This window comes from Pan troglodytes, chromosome 10 (genome assembly GCF_028858775.2).
Source record: "Pan troglodytes isolate AG18354 chromosome 10, NHGRI_mPanTro3-v2.0_pri, whole genome shotgun sequence".
In the NCBI taxonomy this organism is placed as follows: domain Eukaryota; kingdom Metazoa; phylum Chordata; class Mammalia; order Primates; family Hominidae; genus Pan; species Pan troglodytes.
This window is the reverse complement of record NC_072408.2, coordinates 110,382,941-110,403,069: the sequence shown is the minus strand read 5'-3', so window position 1 is coordinate 110,403,069 and position 20,129 is coordinate 110,382,941. Positions and strand designations below refer to the sequence as shown.

The following is a 20,129-nucleotide window of genomic DNA, read 5'->3' as shown; positions in this document are numbered from 1 at the left end:
CTGTGCCAGTGCCGTGGAGGATACAGTTACTATTTCAGAGATATTTGCAATCTTTAGATTACAATCCAACTGAAAAGTAGGCTTCCAGAGAGCAGGGATCTTTCTCTGTTTTGTCCACTGTTGTACCTAAGCCCTAAAATAGTATCTGATGCATAGCAGTGCTCAGTGAATACTTGTTGATTAAACAAATGAATTGGGGAAATCAGATGTGCTAGAAACAGTTATTTAGCAACATAAGGTGGTGGAGATGTAGCTACTAAATTGAATGATCCAGACCCAATTTGGCACTGTCTTTAGGATCCCCTGTTGCTCATAATGCCGAGGCTGATCCTCCCTGAGAGATGCCTCCCTTTCCTCAACTTTTCTTCATTTCCTCATCAAGCTTAAGATGGAGCAGCTTTGTACAACAAAGAGAGACTAAACTTGGGGATCAAAAGACCTAAGTTTGGAGTCAAACTCTATATCTTGCTAAGTGTACAATCTTGAATGAATTGCTTACCCTTTGCCATCACCTATAAAGAGGAGATATTAATAACCACTCTTGAGGTTATTGAGACCTTTAAATGATGACGGTCACTTAAGCAGGTGCAAATTTCCTGGCAAAAAATGTCTGAAGTATCACAGGTGGTGAATGCTGGCTGCTGTAACTCTTCACTCACCTTTGTGCCTGTTTCCTCTCCTAACTGCCATGTTCTCACTGGGCTGCTGAACCATATCCTTCAAGACCCTGTTTCACACCACCTCTTTCACAAAACCACACTCATTTTTCTTCCTTTTCTCAACTTCTACTCTTCCTGTGGCTGGCCCAGTGGAGCACATTTTGTTGGTTTTTGCACTCCATTAAAAGACACCTCATTCTTATTTGCTAAACTCTTAGAAATATGCTGTGCCAACATGCTGAGGTAAAACTTAGCATAGAGCAGTTAGTAGAGAGAAGGGGTAGGATCTCTTCAACCCCAAACCTTGACCTTTCCAGGGCAAGGAGTCTAATCCAGGCATTTCCTGGGAAGGCAGAAAGGACCTGCCAATCAAAAAAGACATTACCAACACATTTTGAGGCCCTGCTTTTTGAACAGGTTTGCTCTAGGCCGTAGGACAGAGCAGAAAGAGGTAGGCTTCTTCTTGGGCAGGATTGTGTCTCATGCTTCTGTATTATCCCACAGGTCATCCACAGGCCTAATAATAGGTTGGTTGTGGTGGAAATGTCACCACTGCTTCTAAGTTCATTGAAATACATAAAGCCTGCATAAAAAGAAACTTTACATCTTCAGAACGATTATTGGTTATGCATCCATTCAAAGGTATCTTCTTATTTGATCTGCACTGCTCTGAAGATAAGTAGGGCAGGTATCATCATCCTCATTTTAGCTGGAAGAAAACTGAGGTGAGGGGTGTTGCAGTGACTTGCCCAAGGTCACCCTGTGAGTTACTGGTCTTGTGATTCCTTGATTAGCCCTTTCTCTTTCCTGCACCTGAGTGGAGTATAGAAAACTGAAATTTCTATTTTTACCAGGAGTTTTCATTTGGTGATCATCATGAACCAAAATAGCCCTAGAAGTTTCTTTATTGAGTAATAACAAAAGCTACACTTAGATAGAGTTTGAATTAACCTCCTTTAATTGTCAGGACACCTCCACATTTTTTTTTAAAGCAGGCTTTTCTTTACATGAGGGTTTCACATTTGGATAAGTATATGGGGTTACAGTACTTTGTCTTTTCTTTCTTTGTGGGCTAGATTTAAAACCCTCTTCTTAAGAAACATCTTGACCTTCAAATTGCCCTTTTCAAAAGAAAAGGCTCATTGTCTGTCTCATACAGTATTTACAAAGTTGTCCTCTCTGAAAAGTAAATTCAGCTTATTTTAATTAGTTAAGGTCTGATTTCTGTATGAATGCAAACACTTGGTGATAATGATGATGATGATGATGGTGATTAAGAAGATGATGATGGTGATGATAATTACTACCATTTGTGGAGCACTGTCAGGGGCGAGACTGAAGCTTGAAGAGATTAAAAAGCGTGCTCAGGGTCAAACAGCTGTGGACAATCATGACTGATCCTCAGACCTATTTGTTAAACAGAAAAATGAGATCCACAGTTCAAACTCACCCCTACCAAATTTCAAAGCTGGAGCACTTAGCTATTAGGCCATCTTCCCATATTTTCATGAAAACATTATCAGAGCATGCAGCCAACTGTAATAAAATTGGTGTTGATAAAAATTTGCCTGGCACAGGTGCAGAATCATGGTTAAGATTCATTCTTGATGGATCAGAAATCACATGCTGTCTCACTGACAGCTGGCCTCACTCTGTGATGACACCTCGGTGAGCTTGCTTGAGGGTTCGGTGCGCTGATGTACTTCGTAGGGGCTACTGGTAAGACCTCCCTGGGAACTTTTACTACAGCTCTGTGGAAGGCAGAAGAGATGAAAGAGTGAAGGCCTGATGATTTTGGAAATATTTCTGATACTCGTGTTCCTTAGTGAGATATCCACCCTGGAATTCCCCAGACCATCTCTCCACAGCCATAGTTATTTTCTAGTCAGGAAGATGGGATGGTAGATATTCACAGTAATGAGACTACTAGAACAAATGAAAAACAAGATGCCAACAGCTGCACTGGAAAGAGGATCGTTAGCACTAAGATTAGAGGTCCCAACAGCAGCGGGGTGCTTCAGTACAGGAAGAGCAGCAAGTGGGTTAGCACACCTTCGGAAAGATGGTGCATCACAATTAGGACTTAGTCTCCAAAAACATTCTCTGTATTTTATGAAGTCCAGATTTCACCCTTTACCCATAACAACAGAGGAAAACGACAAGCTTTTGAACATATCATGACAATTAACAAATGAAAAAAATATGTAAGTCTCCTCTTACCTGCCCTGTGGTTTCAGCTGGGGAGCAGAAATTTTGTACAACCAATCCAAGACAAAAAATTACTAAATGTTGTAGCATGATGAGGAAATATTTGCTCCTTCTCTGTGCCAAGCACCTGTCAGGCTGACTTAGCTATTTTAACTTAGTTTGATAAACTCCCAGTGAATTCTTTCTCATTTCACTGTTTACTTTTAAATCCCTTCCTTTCCTTTTTCCTAGATCGAACCAGGAGATAGGTGAGACCTGCCTTCAGAAAGGAAAAATGGCAAATCCAGGAGTCTTGGTGAAATTGGCCACTGTAAATGGTCTATATATCCTGCTGAATGACAGGATATCCTGCAGGGGCTGAGGCAGAGGCTTGGCCCGGGATTTTTGTGCCTGCGAAGCTCTCAGAACGGTCCTGCCTCTCCTCTACTCTGCCCCCACCTCTAGTCCTGCCTACTGCTGCCCTGCGGCCCTGTCAACGTTTCCACAACCACGCCATGGAACACTGCAGGCCTTTTGGTGCCAATGCAAAGGTCCAAGCTTGCTGTCGAGCGGGGTTGGGGGAGTGCCCATAAGTGAGCACGGTCCCAGGTATGGAATGAATGTTGCAGAAACCTTGCAGGAGGTGGTGGCTTCACCCTGGAGAAACTCTACTGCAAAAAAAGTCTCCTTGCAGATGCTGACAGGTGGGTGTTTGACTCATTCTTTCTTCTTTTCCATGCCACTTCAGTAACAAGTGACTAAGCCTGTAGGTTCAATCTTACCCTTTAAGTTCCAGATCTAAAGCCACCCCTTCCAGGAAGCCTTCCTGTGCTGCCCCTCCACAGGACCCTGAAGATGCTCCCACAATTTTGCACATAAAGCCATGAAAGCCGAGGTCACATCTATCTGTCTGTCTCCCATGCCCAGCTATGAATGCCTTGAGGACAGAAGATATAGCCTCATCTTCTCTGTACCCCTTGATGCCTAGAGCAGAGACCTGCACTTCAAAATAATGAAAACAGTTAAGGATAGTAGCCATCACTTTTTGAAAACTTACTACATGCTAGTCACTATTCTAGGCCTCTCCATGGATTTAGTTGTTTAATTCTCACAGTACTTGGTAAAACAGGATGATTCTTCTCATTTTACAGAGGAGGAAACTGAGGCAGAGAGGTTAAGGAATTTATCCAAGGCCACACAGCTAATAGGTGGTAAATCTAGTATTCAAACTGTGTGGCCCCAGAGCCAGTACTGTCAACCACTGCCCTCTGCTGCTGAAACAATCAATATTTAATGAATAAATAAATAATAGATGGTATTCTCAATTCTATTGGAAACCATGATGGAAACGTGTCAGACCCAGCACCAGGAAGGATAAGGTCTGGACTTATTAACAAAACAGGGCACGTCTCATGACACTAAATTAAATGGGAGATTCATGCACTTACAGATACTAATTTTGGTTAAATGATCCTTTATTTCTCTACAAAGTTTCTCTCTCTCTCTCTCTCTCTCTCCCCCACCGACTCCTTTCAACTTTTGAAACAACATTTATAATGACCGATAATCTAGGAAACTTTTCCAACATAGGCCCCTCAGAGGCCAGCCCAGAAACCTGGGTGGGGAGCTCAAAAAAAAAAAAAAAAAAAAAAAAAAAAAAAAAAAAAGCCTAATGCTTAGCTCCACTCCAGAATAACCAAATCAGAATGCCTGGGAGTGGCGCACAGGAGAATTTTCCAAAGCTTCCTGGGTGATTTCACTTGCATTGGACTGTTGCTTGAGGAGAAATGGATTATGATTGTGTGAAGCCAGTGAGACTTTGATATTTATCTGTTACAGCAGCTGTGTTACCTTAAAAAATATACGAGGGACATAAATTGGATGCTTCTTTCTGATTCTTTTCTTTCTAAAGGATGTAGATAAAAATCTGGGACTTGGAACAGGCTCAATTCCAGGTGAAATACTAAAATGAGCCCATACTAGCATTTCCTAAATAATGTTTTATTAAATACAATTTAGTTATGGAAAATGCTGTAGGGGTAGTGGGGAAGAATTCTCTCGCCAGATAATTTGGGACGCCTGTCTCTCATGTCCCTTTCTCATGGATTGGCCATGCTTGTTAGTCCATTGAAAGTTCTGAGAAGTCCTTTAAAACAACGCAACCAAATGAAACAAAAAACAGTTCAACTTTGCTTAAGGCAGCATTTCCCAAGCTTTTTAGACTAAGGGATGCTTTCTGTTTTTGCAAATTTATATTGGCAACCTCCAGATTCTGTGTTCTATCAGTGTCTCTAAGGGAAATGCCATGTTAGACTTTAGCAGGTAGATTATTTCATTTTTCAGTTCCTAGAAGTGGAGGTTAGCCTGCCAGTGGCCACAGAGACCTGTGCATACAGTTTATCAATTAGTTGCATTAAAAAATGCCTATAACGCACATGGCATCCTTTAGAAATTGTTTGAATAGGTGTGTTAATTAATTTTGTTTCTGTTAGGCTCTTTTGATTGCTATAAACAGGGATTCTTCATGTTATTTTAAATCCCTGTCCCCTCTCCCTAAAATGTGCCTGCAATTGACAAGTAAAGTGCTTAGACTGGTACCTAGCACACAATAGGTATTCAGTCACCCTTAACTATTACTCTACAGTTAAAATATGCAACAGACAGCAGCTATACAGACCTCTACCCTGAGCCCACTGTAGCTCTGAAGTAGGTCTGGATTTTCCCCTGTCCTGGGTTGTCTCAGTTTTGCTGATCCATGTGTCCGTGTTGGGTGAAATGTCACTTTCTTTATTGTCGTCTATATTCCTTTTGAAGATTGTTGTAATTTCTGTCTCATTTTAAGTGGTTTTTAATCAGCAATATTCCATGGGCAGTGTGCTCCCTCCAGTTTCCTCCTTGTGCTGTGGACAGTCACATAAGACTGCGTGCGGCTGTCCTCTCCCCAGGACTGCTGTTTGCTCTCTCACTGCCTCCTCTTCACGCCATCCTTGATTAGCACTCACCTCCTTTGCCCCTGCGATCTGTCCTCAGTGGCGACAATGTGAGAGGTTATAGTTTCCTCTTAGGTGAGAGGAGGAATTTTCTGATTGGAATCTGAAGAGACTTTTCCTGTATTGGAAAAGGAAAAAAATTGGGAAATGTTGGAAAGTTCCTGGGTAACAATGGGGAATATCCTCTGTGGCTGTAGGATTCTGTTACTTGTTAGTGTTTCACTGCTCTTTTCTCTATGTCATGCTTGTCACTGAGTTTTTAGTCCTTGATCAGTTTGGGTAATAGCATGGTTCATGTGTGCTTTGAGAAGGATTCAAGAAAGAGGAGTCACCACCTTCATCATCATCATGATCACCATCACATCATGGCAGACTCACACATAGCTTTCACCATGTGCCCAGCACTCTTCTGATCTTTAACTGATAACTTATTTAATCTTTTAAATAAATGTCACCAAATCTTCATATTGATTTAATACATTTAAATTTTAACACATTGAATATTCACCATAAGCTGAATGTGTAAGTATTCCTATTATTTATAACTTGCAGATGAGAAGACTGAGACAAAGAAAGGATGAGTAACTAATTACGTAAGTATTACTATTATTGCCATTTTTCAGGTGAGAAGACTGAGGCAGAAAGACCATGAGTAACTTGTCCGAGGTCACAAAGCTAGGGAGTGGTGGGTAAGGATTTGAATCCAGGCAATGTGGATCCAGAGGTTGATGCTGAGACATCCACTTGACTTGTTTTGGTCTTTCATGAACCTTGAACAAGGTCTTCCCGAACCTTGTGAGATGGCCAATGGGATTGGAGTTTATTGTTATGAAGTAGAACAAGTTTAGCTGTTTACGTCGTATCTTTTTCTTGCAGGAGAAAAAAGACTAGAAATTGCAAATCTGAGGTCAATTTTCTGGTTAAAAAAGGTTTTTTAAAAAATTCTTTTGGCAGCTTTTGACCAACTGAAGAAGAAAAAGATCTCAAAACGGCAGCTAGGTATAGATCTTTCTTGAATAACTATCTAGATAATTGAAAATTTGCTTCATAGTTTCAACAGATCCAACAACTCCTAGAATTTTTCCAACAGAAAGTGGTGCTTTGGGAAGTGACAATTTTAGAAAAGAGATAACAATAGTAAGTCCCTAAAAACTTTCAGTAGGATAAATCAGTGAGAACCATTTGGAAATGCCTCCATGGACCCCGCCATGACTAATGGGGGACCTTGATAAAATTGATTCTGGCCAAGGTGGAGCGAGCAGAACTAACAAAACAAGCTTTCAAAATACCCGTTTATGATTTCTAGTAGTTAAAAAAATGCTCTCCCAGTGGGAGAGAGAGGTGTTTCTGCTGCACCCTGTGGATTTCTTGCTGAGTAGGCATTTTTAATGAAATCCAGCTTTATTCTACAAATAGGTTGGTGTTAGATTCAGCTGAGCATTCCTTTTGTCTACTCATTGGGCAGAATTCCTGGCACCTGAAACATCTTGGCTAGAGGCCAAAACACTTTTTATCTCTCCTTTACATCTTATTGTAACATTCAACCAATCCAATGGCTATTTATATTCCAAATATTGAAATTATTAAAAAGGAATTATCTTCCTCCTCCTCTTCCTTGTTTGATGTCTTTTTTATACTGATCATCTGAGCAATATTGCAGTTCTTTTTTCTTTGTCCCTCTCTTCTTCCTGGTTGGGTAAGGCAAAGGACTTAACAAGCTAAACTGAGAGTAGTCTATAGTTTTCTATCATGTTTTGAAATAACTCCTGCTTAAAAAAAGTTTCAAGTGAAAATCTAGAATAATATATTATTTGGCTTGATTTATAAAGGTAGCTATGCTAAATATTATCTTTATTTTGATTGTGTAGACATAGGTTATGTCCGATGGGATGACTTTTTTTCTTGGTTGTCATCACACAGTAAGTTTTACTTGTCTGCTTATTTACTCAAAAAACACTTATGGAATGCCATTCATTATGCTGTACTCTGAGGGCATAGAGATAATTAAGCCATATTGCCTTGTGCATTATAGCTTCCAGCATACTTTCATACTTATTATATCATTAAACTTAAATATTACTATGCCTTTGTGAAATATACTGAGCAAAGGGTATTATCTTGATTTGGCAGATGTGAAAAGTGAGGCATAGAGAAATTGAGCCGTTTGTTCAGCGTCGATAAGTGAGTATGTGATTGAACTAGTAATAGATGATGAGTAATCTTACTCTAGTCTTATGCTTTGCCTGCTGTGGCAGCCACCATTCTGATATTTGATACCTAAGCTAATGAGTGGATTAACTGTGGTTCATTGGGTTCAGTCATTAAAACCCTTACCTGAGCTGGGGGCTCTTTGTTGTTACATTGAGAGGTGGCCATGGCCACAGAAGCTTGAAGAGTGAATATAAAGGCCACAGCTGAGATTCACACAACCACAGCATACTTGGACCACAACCAAATTCTCAAAGTTTCATTATATGGATTTGTCATCTCTGGCGTAACATAAGGTGGACACATTGGATCACTCAAGGCTTCTTATTATATGTAAAAGACTTGGCCATGCTGTAGAAACTGGGATGACACCAGCCTTACAGAGCAGACGGTAACACACACACCTGCCCGCCACATCTCTGCCTTAGTGACCTGTCAAGATCTTGAACGCTCTTCCCCTAAACAGCCTTCATTTTCTTCAAGCCCTTATTCAAATCCACTCTCTCAAAGAGACCTGCCCAGACTACACTACTAAAAACCTCAACATGCATCCCTCCTTGCTCACGGCTCCAGCTTCCCAGTATCCTGATCTTTTATTTCCCTTGGTATATATCACTTTCTAAGTGACCATACAATTCACTTGTGTTTTATGTTTATTGTTTGTTGTCTACCTCCGCAGTTAGAATATATGCTCATTAAGAGCAGGGATTTTTGTCTGTTAACCGATATATCCAGATACCTGGAAGACTGCTGGAGATACAGTAGGCACTCACTACAAATGTTTCAAAGAATAACTCATGGAAGTGAAAATTTCCCAGCTGCATAAATAAGCAGATTATATAATTCTGGTAAAATACCACCTTCCTCAAAAAAGCATTTATCTAAACATGCTGCTTTTTTCTTTCAATTCCCCGAGCTGCTTATAAAATCAGTTCTTTCTGCTCCTGCCATTCAGTCCTGCCATAGTAGCTTCTTCTAAATGCACCATTCTAAAATCTCCGTGTTTCTTGGTGAGTTTTTTTTTCACATCTTATTCTATTGGGTTATTATTTTGATATCTGGGAAGTCAAATTCTTGTAACTTGTGTTCAGCATTTTTCTACATCTTACAAATGAAATTATTTTCACCCGTAAAGTCCTCTTACCTTTCCATACATGGTGTGTGTTGATTCAGAAAATGGTTAGTTCCATATACATGATAGGTCTGGCTCCAGTTCTGCCTTGAACTATTGGCCCTGACCTTGTGCAAGCCCCTTAGCTCGTATGATAAAACAAGTGAGTTGGACAACATAAGCTTCACTCTGCCTTTCCACATTTACAGGATTATAAAATACTCTTTTCATCCTTCCCATGCTAAGGGGATTTCTCCCCCTCTGAATTTCTTTAAGCTTTGAGCATTTGATGGTTGGTTTGAATGCTGGGTACATCATCGAGGAATATAGTTGTTATTTTCTCCCCCAGGGAATCAGAAATTGCTTCAATCCCCCAAAATTACTTTCTCAAAGAACACATAGAAATATTCTAGGATTTGGAGATAGAAGGAGTAGTGGGGATATATTCAAGGTAAGATTTATTGTTATGGTGGTATTTTGTCCAAAGCACTTCATCAGCCTGCAGAGACAGAGATCAGGTTGAACCACATGAAATAGTTACTCTTTTAGATAAAAAATGGACTAACCCTAGCAACTTCATATGGTTTACCCTAACACATACCTGTTTAGTACTGTTCATGATTACAAAAATATTCTAAACGTTTAGAAGATTATTAGAAAATCTTCTAAATGTTTAGAATAGTTTTAGAAAATCTTCTAAACTTTTAAAATATTTTTAGAAAACATTCTAAAGTTTTAATCTTCATAGAGAGGCACTCTTTCAGTCCATTGCCATTTCTTGGGGACTGAATTTTTTAGGAGGGTTATTATTGTGAGAATCAGATACCGGGTTTCAAGAGACTGTCAGTTTCAGTTGAAATGTTTCTGTCTCTAGGTAGGATGTACACAGAGCCAGTGTGCTGCCTCTGTTTAATGCTTCCCATCCTGCAGAGAGGGCCAATGAATATATGTCCATGCCTTCACTTGGCCCTGGCACCCTCTCTGGTTCCTCTGCTTCGTGCTTTGAGAGGAGACATAAATGCACCCGGTTGTTAGTAGGAACTGACAGGGCAATAGGGTTTCCTGCACACTCATCAGATACTGGTCTTTTCAGGAGTCAGCCTTCCAAGCAGGGGATGTGTCCAAACACGTGTCTCCCTGCCCTCATGGCCCTTTCCTTTTCCTTTGTTAGTTTAAATCTTTCCACACAGCAAACTTTCTTTTCTGGTGATTTTTGTTTTTCCTTTTTGTGGAGACCAGTCAGCAGGTCCGGCTCTAAGCAAAATTGTAAAGTAGGCAAAGTTTCTCCTCAGCTCCCCGCTCAACTTCCCTTTCAGCATCTTCCCTCCCCCATTCATTCAGTTGTTCAATCAATCAACATGTACTGGGGGCTCACCATACCCAGGACACTTTTCCGGTTAGGATGTTATTTCATAGTGGGCAGAGATTAATGATTTGGTATTTACATAGTCATAGTGAACATTGATCCATCCAATTGCTCAAGAGTGATCTATTTTTCTCACCACCAATATCAGAAATTCCTATTGATTTTACCTTCAATAGGTAGAATCTTATCATGAATCCAACCACTTCTCTACATCCCTGCCCCTCCCGCCTTGGTCTAAGCCATCATCTGTTGCTTATATTATTGCAGTAGCATCCTACTTGACCTGCCTGCTTCCACTTTGCCTCCTAAAATTCATTCTGCAAACAGTCATCAGAATTATCTTTAAAGATACATGTCAGACCAAGTGTTTCCAGCTTAAAACTCTCCCATGGCTTGGAATCAAGCACCAACTCCTTGTCTGTGGTTTTTGGTTTTATCTAACCTGAATCTTCTCTCTGGCTTCATCCTGAAACAGTTTATAAGCTACTCTGCTAGACCCACCCTGCCTTTATTCTGTGTCTTTCACACGCAGAGTTAATTCTCATTTTGGGCATTTTCACTAGCTGTTTCCTATGCCTGGAATGCTCTTCCTTCTGATTGTTGCATGATTGATTCTTCCTTCCTTGGCATCAGTTATCATTTAAGTGTCACCTCATGGACAAGTCACTCCTGATTACTCAAGCTGATGTGGTCATTAAGCTGCTGCATTGCACCCCTCCATTTTCTCCTCATAGTACGTGTTCTATGTGATAGAATGTAATGGTATCTTGTTACTGTCGATCTTCCCTAACGGAAGTGTAAGGCCGACGAGAGGAACTTTCCACAGCATTTCTCCAGTGCTTAGAACAGTGCCTGCTCCACAGTAGCCAATCAACACATTGTTGTTGGGTAAATTTAGAAGTAATTGTCATGTGCTCTTCACTTTCCATCTATTTTACTATTTAATCTTCTCAAATCTCCTATGGGGAACCTACTGCTAAAAGAAAAACCTTAGACAAATTAAATTTAACAGTTTAATTGATTCACGAATTGGGCAGTCTCCCAAACCAAAGTAGGTTCAGATCAACTTCATGCTGCTGCATGATCAAAAAACATTATGGATAGAAAAAGGAAAGTGATGTATAGAAGACAGAAGTGAGGCACAGAAACAGCTGAAGTGGTTACAGCTGGACATTTGCCTTATTTGAACATGGTTTAAGCAGTTGGCTCCCTTCGATTGGTTAAAACTTGATGATTGGCACAAGAGTAGATCACACATCTAGTCAGGTTATAGTTCACTCTGTACGAAGAAACCTTTAGGCCAAATTAAAAATACATAGGGAGGCAGCTTTAGGCTTCATTTAATTTAACAATATTATTATTATCTTTGTTTTATAAATCAGAAAACTGGGGTAAGTAGAGATCTCTAAGCAGGCTGGCTACATAACTTGGGCCCAGTGCAAAATGAAAAGGTGAGCTGTGTAACCTTGGACAGGTCACATAACTGTAAAGACCCTTGGAGTCTTCAACTCAAGCCCATTATAGTTTTGACTTCTTAGGATTGTAGCTTTTCTGAGTCTTTGTGGAGAAAATTTCTTTCCTTTTTTCATTTTTCTTTTGTTTCTCTCTCTCTTCGAGGACGATCAACCTAAGAAAATATAATTTAAGGATACATAAGTCAAAAAGCAATTCATTTTCTTTTCTATTTCTATTGTGGTAAAATATATACAACACAGATTTTACTATTTTAACTATTTGTAAGTGTACAGTTTGATGGCATTAAAAACATTCACATTGTTGTGCAACCATTGCCACCATCCATCTCCAGGTTTTTTTCACCTTTCCAAACTGAAATTCTGTACTCATTAAATAGTAAGTCCTTCTTCTCCCTTCCCCCAGATGCTGGCGACCACCATTCCACTTTCTGTGTCTATGAATTTGACTATTTGAGGTACTGCATGTACGTGGAATCATATGATATATGTGATTTTGTGTTCTTTTATTTCACTTAGTAGAATGTCTTTTTAGTTTTGTGAATAATGCTAGAACACTGGTGTACAAATATCTCATTGCATTTCTGTTTTCAATTATTTTGGGTATATACCTGGAAAATGGAATTGCTGGATCACATGGTAAGGATATGTTTTGATTTTTGAGGAACCACTGTACTGTTTTCCACAGTGGCTGTACCATTTTACATTCTCACCAACAGTGCACAAGGGTTCCAATTTCTCCACATCCTTGCCAACCTTTGGTATTTTGAAAGTAGCCATCCTAATGGATGTGAAGTGGTATTTCACTGTGGTTTTGATTTGCATTTCCCTAATGATCAATGATACTGAACATCTTTTTATGTGCTTATTGTATATCTTCTTCAGCAAAATGTCTAATAAGATCCTTTGCCCATTTTTAATCTGGTTGTTTTCTGTTATGGGAATTCTTTATATATCCTGTGAATTAATCCCTCATCAGGCATATGATTTACAAATATTTTCTCCCATTTTGTGGGTTGCTTTTTCACTCTGCTGACAGTGTTCCGTGTTGCACAAAAGTATTTAATTTTGATGAAGTACAATTTATTTTTACTTTTGTTGCCTCTGCTTTTGGCATTGTATTCAAGAAATCATTGCCAAATCTAATGTCACAAGACTTTTCTGCTACGTTATTCCTAAGTTTTATAGTTTTAGCTCATACATTTTATTACTTTGGTATTTTTTTTGTGTCTTTACTGTAGAAAAAAGTTCCACTAAAGCAATTTCTTAAAGAACAGACAATATTACATTTTATTAAATAAATACATTGATTAAAACATTTCAGTTTAATATGGCTAACAATCACAGTAGCAAAAAAATTGAAGGATCAAGAGGATAAAAAGAGTAAAAAAATGAGAGAGGAAGACAGAACCGTAGAAACTGTGGGAAGGATAAACAAGAAAAAAACCCTCTCTGGTAGCTGAAAAAGCAAAAATCTGATTAATCAATCCTACTCTTAAAGAATACATCTACTTCAAGGTCCAGGCGCAGTGACTCATGCCTGTAATCCCAGCACTTTGGGAGGCCGAGGTGGGTGGATCACCTGAGGCCAGGAGTTTGAGACTAGCCTGGCCAACATGATGAGACCCTGTATCTACTAAAAAACTAGCCAGGTGTGGTGGTACTTGCCTGTAGTCCAGACACTTGGGAGGCTGAGGCAGGAGAATTGCTTGAATCCGGGAGGTGGAGGTTGCAGTGAGCTGAGATGGCGCTACTGCACTCCAGCCTGGATGACAGAGCAAGACTGTCTCAAGAAACAAAACAAAACAAAACAAAACAAAACAAAAAAACACTGATTTCAAGCATTTAATATAATACCTTGCATATTTTAATGATTATCTAAATTTTGTATGCATAGAGGTTATTGAAAAAAATATAATGGGAAAAAGCACTTACTTCATGCTTTGGGAAACATTAGGCAGAAAACAAAAGTTAAAAAAAGATGAAGTGTCTTTGAGTAATGGCTGATTTTGCTCTTAAAGGCGTACGAGCCACCCCTAATAGTCCACACCCCAGGGGATTGTGCAGTCCAAAAAGGAAGGTCAATAGACTTTAGGAAAAATAAACACAAAAGTTATATTTTCTTCCTCGTCTTGTACTTTTAGTAAAATTAAACCAAGGGATTCTATCGGCAGGCACAACAATCTTTTTTTTTTTTTTTTTTTTTTTTGTGGGCGTTGCGGGTGGGGGAGGGAGTCTCGCTCTGTAGCCCAGGCTGGAGTGCAGTGGTGCGATCTCGGCTCACTGCAACCTCCACCTCCCTGGTTCAAGCGATTCTCCTGCCTCAGCCTCCCGACTAGCTGGGACTACAGGCGTGTGCCACCACACCCCGCTAATTTTTAATATCTTTAGTAGAGACGGGGTTTCACCGTGTTAGCCAGGATGGTCTCCATCTCCTGACCTCGTGATCCGCCTGCCTCGGCTTCCCAAAGTGAACAATTTCTTGGAGTGAGAGCCCACAGACAAAAACCATGGGTGTGGCTGGGGGAGCAGAAGTCGCGCTGCAGATGCCTCATTCCCTGTCCTCTCTCACTTCCCTTTCTGCCCAGGAGGAGTTAGCAGGAGACTGACTACCATGTGGTGGGACCAGCTGCCTGATTTTAAATGTGTTGTTTTCCTTTCTCTGTAGCGGGACAGGTGCCTCCTGGAACCACAGAGGGCAATGGCCCGTCAAAGGGCACTTCACCCTCAGGGGGGAAGGGGGCTAGAATGCAACCGCTTTTTAAAATGGTAAAGTTGTCAGGGAAATGGTGGACGGTGATTCTGTTCCTGCAGAGTTAGTTGAAAGCGTGAATCCTGATTTGGTGAGCCTGGGGTTGGCGGACGTTCTGGAAGGCGGCGCTGCGTGTGAACTGAAAGCGCCCATCCGAAAAGCAGGCGCCCTTAGTTACACTTGGCACAAGGGCGGGCTTCCCTCAGAGAACCAGGAAACCTCCAGTGCTGGAGCGGGGACCAGAGGGCACTATGGCAGCATCTGTCCTTAACAGTGACCTCGTGTGGTGGCAAGGGGCAATGACAGCATTCCACCCCGTTTTTCTCCCAGCCTGAGCAGGGGAGCTGTATTGAAACCCCTTTCGGACTGTACAATCCCTTAGGGTTTGTCAACTCTCCAAAGGTGGGGTGAGGTGTACTTGTCTAGAAAGAGGTACTGAATTTCTTGTCAAATAAGGTTCATGGGGCCTAGGGAGGTGATTTAAGACAATAAACAATTGCCTCTGGTTTGTGGAGCAGTTCATGCCAGTTACATTTTAGTAGCATGAAGAGGGCATTCTGAACTTTGCACTTGGGTCCCCTCCTGTCACCTACCAAGGGAGAGTTTTCAGTTACACCTGGGAAATGTGGCTTTGGGTCTTTGATTGTCTACGCTTGTGTGTCTCTCTGGTTGCTAATACATGGCATCTCTTGGGTCCAGAAAGTTCATTTTATCCAGGGTGAGCCAACCAATTTGTTTTGGGTAGTGAAATAATAATTTCCTCCCCACAGTCCATGCCAGTAAGATAGGAGGAAGAGCAAGCGTGGAGGAAAAGAGGGTTTGAGAGGCAAGAGAAGGAGGGAAGGAGGAGAGAGGTGAGGGGAAACATCACAGAGCTGAAAAGGGAGATGCCTTCTTTGGCTGAAGTGAGGGCAAAAGAAGCAACATAGCTCTGGTTCATCTGCATAGTAACAACCGTAAGTATTTCTATAGTTGTGTTAAGTGTCATGCATATTCTCAGCACTTACATAAATTGCCTCATCCATCTTCAACAATCCTATCAGGTAGGTACTATTATTATTTCTCATTTATCTATGGACAAATGGAGGCACAAAGATATGACACGCCTAAGGACAAGCGCTGTAGTTTGGGGTTCAAATCTAGGTTCTTTGGCTGCAGATTCTGAACTCTTAATCTTTCCTTTTGCTGCCTCTTTGCCATCAACAGAATTGGGAGGAGAGGAGGGTAGAGTTCATTGATGGCTGACAATAATGATATAACTCAGACAATTTTAGTAGCAAGAGAGAGAAGACCCAAGTCACTGGCATAAACCAAAAGGGAATTTATTGATTCACACAAATGGAAAATTCAGAGATAGGTCTGGCTTCAGGCACGGTTTGACTCAGGCTTTGAATGATGTCCTCAGTATCTGTGTCTCAGCTCTGCTTCTTCCAGGTTGGCTCCATGCTCAGGCTACTCGATAGCCCTCAGGATTTAAGGGACACTTCCTCCCTTCACCCAATCAATGGGAAAAGAGAGTTTGCAAATCTGGGGAAAATAATCCCTAGTAAACGTATTTTCATGCAATGATTATTTTCCCCAGAATCCCCAGCAAACCTATCTTCATGCATTATTGGTTCTGATTAAGTTTAATGCCCATCTGTGGCACAGACTAACTCACTGTTTACCAAATCAAGTTATCCTTCCTTCTGCAGAAGCTAGACTGCATTTCCCAACCTCCCTTGCAGTTAGATTTGGCCATGTGACAGAATTCTGGCTAATAAATGTGGGCAGAAGTGACATGATCCTGATGCTTTCTTTCCTTTCTGGCTGACTGGAGTGAAGATGACTCCCAGGGCATACTTGGAACCATAACCACATGTTTAAGATGGGTGGATCAACCGAATAGAAGGAGCCTGGGTCCCAGAATCACTGCATGGAACAGGGTCATTCAATTGGGATCCATTCATATGAATAAGAAATAAACACCTATGATAATAAAGCCATGAAGATTATGGTGTTTTTCTTGTAAAATAGATTACCAATGTGACTAGAGGGATGGGATATATGAAAACCAATTGGGATCCATCTCTGGGACTGGAAAGGAGTAATTAGCCAAACCACACAGCTGAGAATGGCAAAGGGGCTGATTATCAGACAAAATTTAAGTTACTAATAAGAGAAGGTGAGAGAGTTGCTAGGAAGTCAATGACAAATTATTAGGGCAAGTCATGAAGCCAGGAGTCAAATGGCAGACTTAGGCAAAGACATCATCAGGCATTGACTTTACTGCCCAGTAGTCATCTGGGACAGCTGGTCTACCACTTCTTTGAGGGCTTTGAGGACTTATTCCAGTTGCTCATTCATCTGGTCTTGCTCAAGGCCCCCTGTGTACTAGGCAATGTGTTAAGCTCTGTGGGTAGATACAGAGATCAAAGGGAGATGGCCAGGCATTCACGTTTGAACTAGGAACTTTGGCAGAAGTTTCAGCAGACAATTATGTTCTAAGAATATAGTCCAACCCAAACCCTAACCAAATCTGAACTCCAGCTTTTTTCTTGTTTTTGTTCTTTGCTCATTGATTGACCTCTCTGAATGTAGAGGTCCACTTTTTAAAATTATACTCCGTAGAGTTAAGCAGGATTGGGATCAGATGTATCTGTTTCCTTTGCGACAACTAGAGACAAATGTACTATTTTAGAGTCTTTGACTACGGTCTGTCCCCTTTGCTCTCTACTCTTCATATTATCTCAATATAAAGTTCAATGTATTTTCTGCAATTACTAGCTTCCTCTCTCCCTCTCCTGCTTGAATCAGGCAGAGCATGCAACACTTGGAGCCGACTATCAGGAACTCAGTACCATTGTGTCTGATTTACAAGTGATATTTATGCCCTATTCATTCCCAACAATGGCTCAAAGAATTCCCCAGGACAATAATAGAGCTGACACATCAGTATGAAGTGGTCGTAACTTCATGAAGACCTGGATAGGTCAGGACCAATGATAAATCAGCTGTTTCCTGCCTAGTCATTTATTCAATTTGTGAATTTTTTTAAAACAATAGTTACTGATGACCTACTATGTGCCAGATGCTGTTTTAGGCCTGTTTCTTTCTTCCTAGCCTAGGGCTCAAGAACCTTTCTCTGTAAACAGTAAGAGAGTAAATATTTCAGGCTTTGTATGTCATAAGTCTTTTTTGCAATGACTCAACTCTGTAACTATAATGCAAAAAGAGCTTCAATAAAACTTTATTTACAAAAATAGGGAGTGGGCAGGATTTGCCCTCTAGGTGCTAGTTTGTCTATCTCTGGTCTAGCTTATTGCTGACCATACTCCATCTCCATTCCTTGTAAGGTTTCATCTTCCTTTTCCTCTCAAAATTTCAGAACCGAGAATTCCATTAGTTAATCAAATGGGTCAAATCAATTCAGTTCTGATTCCAAAGGCTCTGTAGTTTGTTTCTTGTTCAATAATAATAACAACAACAACAATAATAGCTGACAATTATAAATCATTTATCATGTGCCAATCACTGCTCTAATCACACTTTCCAAATAGCAACTTATTTTCTCTGACCAGGTACAGAAAGGCAAAGAGGAAGTTTAGGTAATAATGATACATAAAATCGTTTTGGGCTATTGTTTTTCAGTATCACATATATTTACCAGGAGCCATGTTGAGTGTTGTCCATTTATTATCTTACACAGCCTTCCAGTAGCACTTTGAGGAAGGTATGATTTTAATATCCTTTTTATGACTTAGAAAATAGAGGCTCAAAGTGGCTTAATAACTTGTCACAAATCGCAGGTGTGAAGTCAGGACTTGTTTCTGTCTCCAAAGTTTATACTCTTATTTGCCATAATGACTTGTCTGGAATAGAGGAGAATTAATAAAATCCACCAGAGGGTAATGTGGGTGTTACTATGATTATATTTTATTTTTAAATTAAAACAAATTTCCTTTAATGGTTCAAGCTTCTCAGAGGGCAGAACACCGAGATGTCTGTGTCTCTGGGGCTTTGGCATTATGATGACTGTCATTTACAAACACAGTGCCTGAGAGGCCTCATTAAATCAACAGTACAATGGGACGCGTTGAAACCTAAGCGCAGCTGCCTCGCGGAGGAATGCCGCCTGTAGGACGCAGAGCCTGGCCTTTATCAGGCTGAGGTGGGGTGGCTCTGGGCAGAGGGCACACGCTGCTGCTCCACCCTGGAATGCAGTCCCGCGGCCGGCCGACAGCTGACAGCCTCCCCGCTTGCCTGGGAAGGGGTGGTCTTACCCATAGATTATATCTTGAAAGCTGCCTCTTTTCGTGTCTTTTTGTTGTGTGGCTCAAAAGAGTCGCTCAGCTGGCGCAATTGCTGTCAACAAAAGGAAGCTCTATTTGAACAGAAGCAGGGCAGGCTGCCTTGGGAGGCGTAAGTGCGCCCTCCTCAACATGGATGTTGAGTATGAATTCTCCTGGATTTTGCAAATGAGGGTTGTAGTGGGTCATAGGCATGTTTTGAGGAAATCCCTGGCCTTGAATAAGCAAATCGTTTTGTGAACGCATTGCCTTTCTGGTGGAGCATGTATTTAGTGCTACATGGAATGGCAGGGGACTTCTTCTTTCATCTCAATTTAAAGTGCTACAAACATAAGTCGGCCCCAAATGACTTTCTTCTGCATGCTATAGCAAACATTATCAGTGAAATAGTGGACTTTTTAATGACTAGGTTTTAGAAAACCTGAGTTTTAGACTCAATTCTGTCCCAAAAAACTGTATAACCTTGAATTGATCTTTTCAGTTACTTGAGTCCCAGCTCCTTTATCTGTTAAATAATGAGGCTGATAGAGATGACTTAAATTTTCCTCCTGGTTCTAAATTTTATGCTTAAGCTGCTTTTAAAAAACTATTTTGTTTTAGATTCAAGGGGTACATGTGCAGGTTTGTTACATGGATATATTGTGTAATGGTGAAATTTGAGCTTCTGGTGAATCCATCACCCAGTCAACATTCTACCCAAAAGGTAATTTTTCAGTCCTTCTCTTCCTTCCTCCCTTCACCCTTTTGGGGTCCCCAGTTTCTATTATTTTCATCTTTATGTTTATGTATACCCAGTGTTTAACTTCCACTTACAAGTGAGAACTTGTGGTATTTGATTTTCTGTTTCTTAGTTATTTCACTTAGGATAATAGCCTCCAGCTCTATCTATGTTGCTGCAAAGGACATGATTTCATTCTTTTTCATGGTTGCATAGTATTCTAGTATACACACCACATTTTCTTTAACTGTTGATGGACACTTAGATTGATTCCATGACTGCTATTATGAATACGATTATGATACACATGGAAGTACAGATACCTTTTTGATATAACAATTTCTTTTCCTTTCGGTGGATACCCAGTAGTGGGATTG

General features: G+C 40.6%; 1 protein-coding gene and 1 long non-coding RNA gene across 20 annotated transcripts in view; both read right to left on the bottom strand.

The window, feature by feature from the left end:
• The window catches only part of STAB2 (stabilin 2), a 178,439-nt gene extending 175,265 nt beyond the window's left edge, over positions 1-3,174 (bottom strand). For 9 of the 16 annotated variants that reach the window (XR_010148140.1, XR_010148141.1, XR_010148138.1 and 6 more), the window contains exon 1: positions 2,880-3,174. Coding sequence is in view for 8 of the 16 variants with exons in the window: in XM_016924069.4 (XP_016779558.4) it covers positions 2,880-2,957 (78 nt within the window). In the remaining 8 variants the exon portion in view is untranslated. The remainder of the gene's footprint in view (positions 1-2,879) is intronic. The other 7 variants (XM_016924065.4, XM_509322.9, XM_016924068.4 and 4 more) reach the window with 1 other exon arrangement.
• Positions 3,175-11,520: 8,346 nt separating this feature from the next.
• Positions 11,521-20,129, bottom strand: part of LOC104001668 (uncharacterized) — a 31,243-nt gene continuing 22,634 nt past the window's right edge. For all 4 annotated transcript variants that reach the window (XR_002938860.3, XR_001708236.4, XR_010148136.1 and 1 more), the window contains one exon: positions 11,521-12,148. This is a non-coding gene — a long non-coding RNA (uncharacterized LOC104001668). The remainder of the gene's footprint in view (positions 12,149-20,129) is intronic.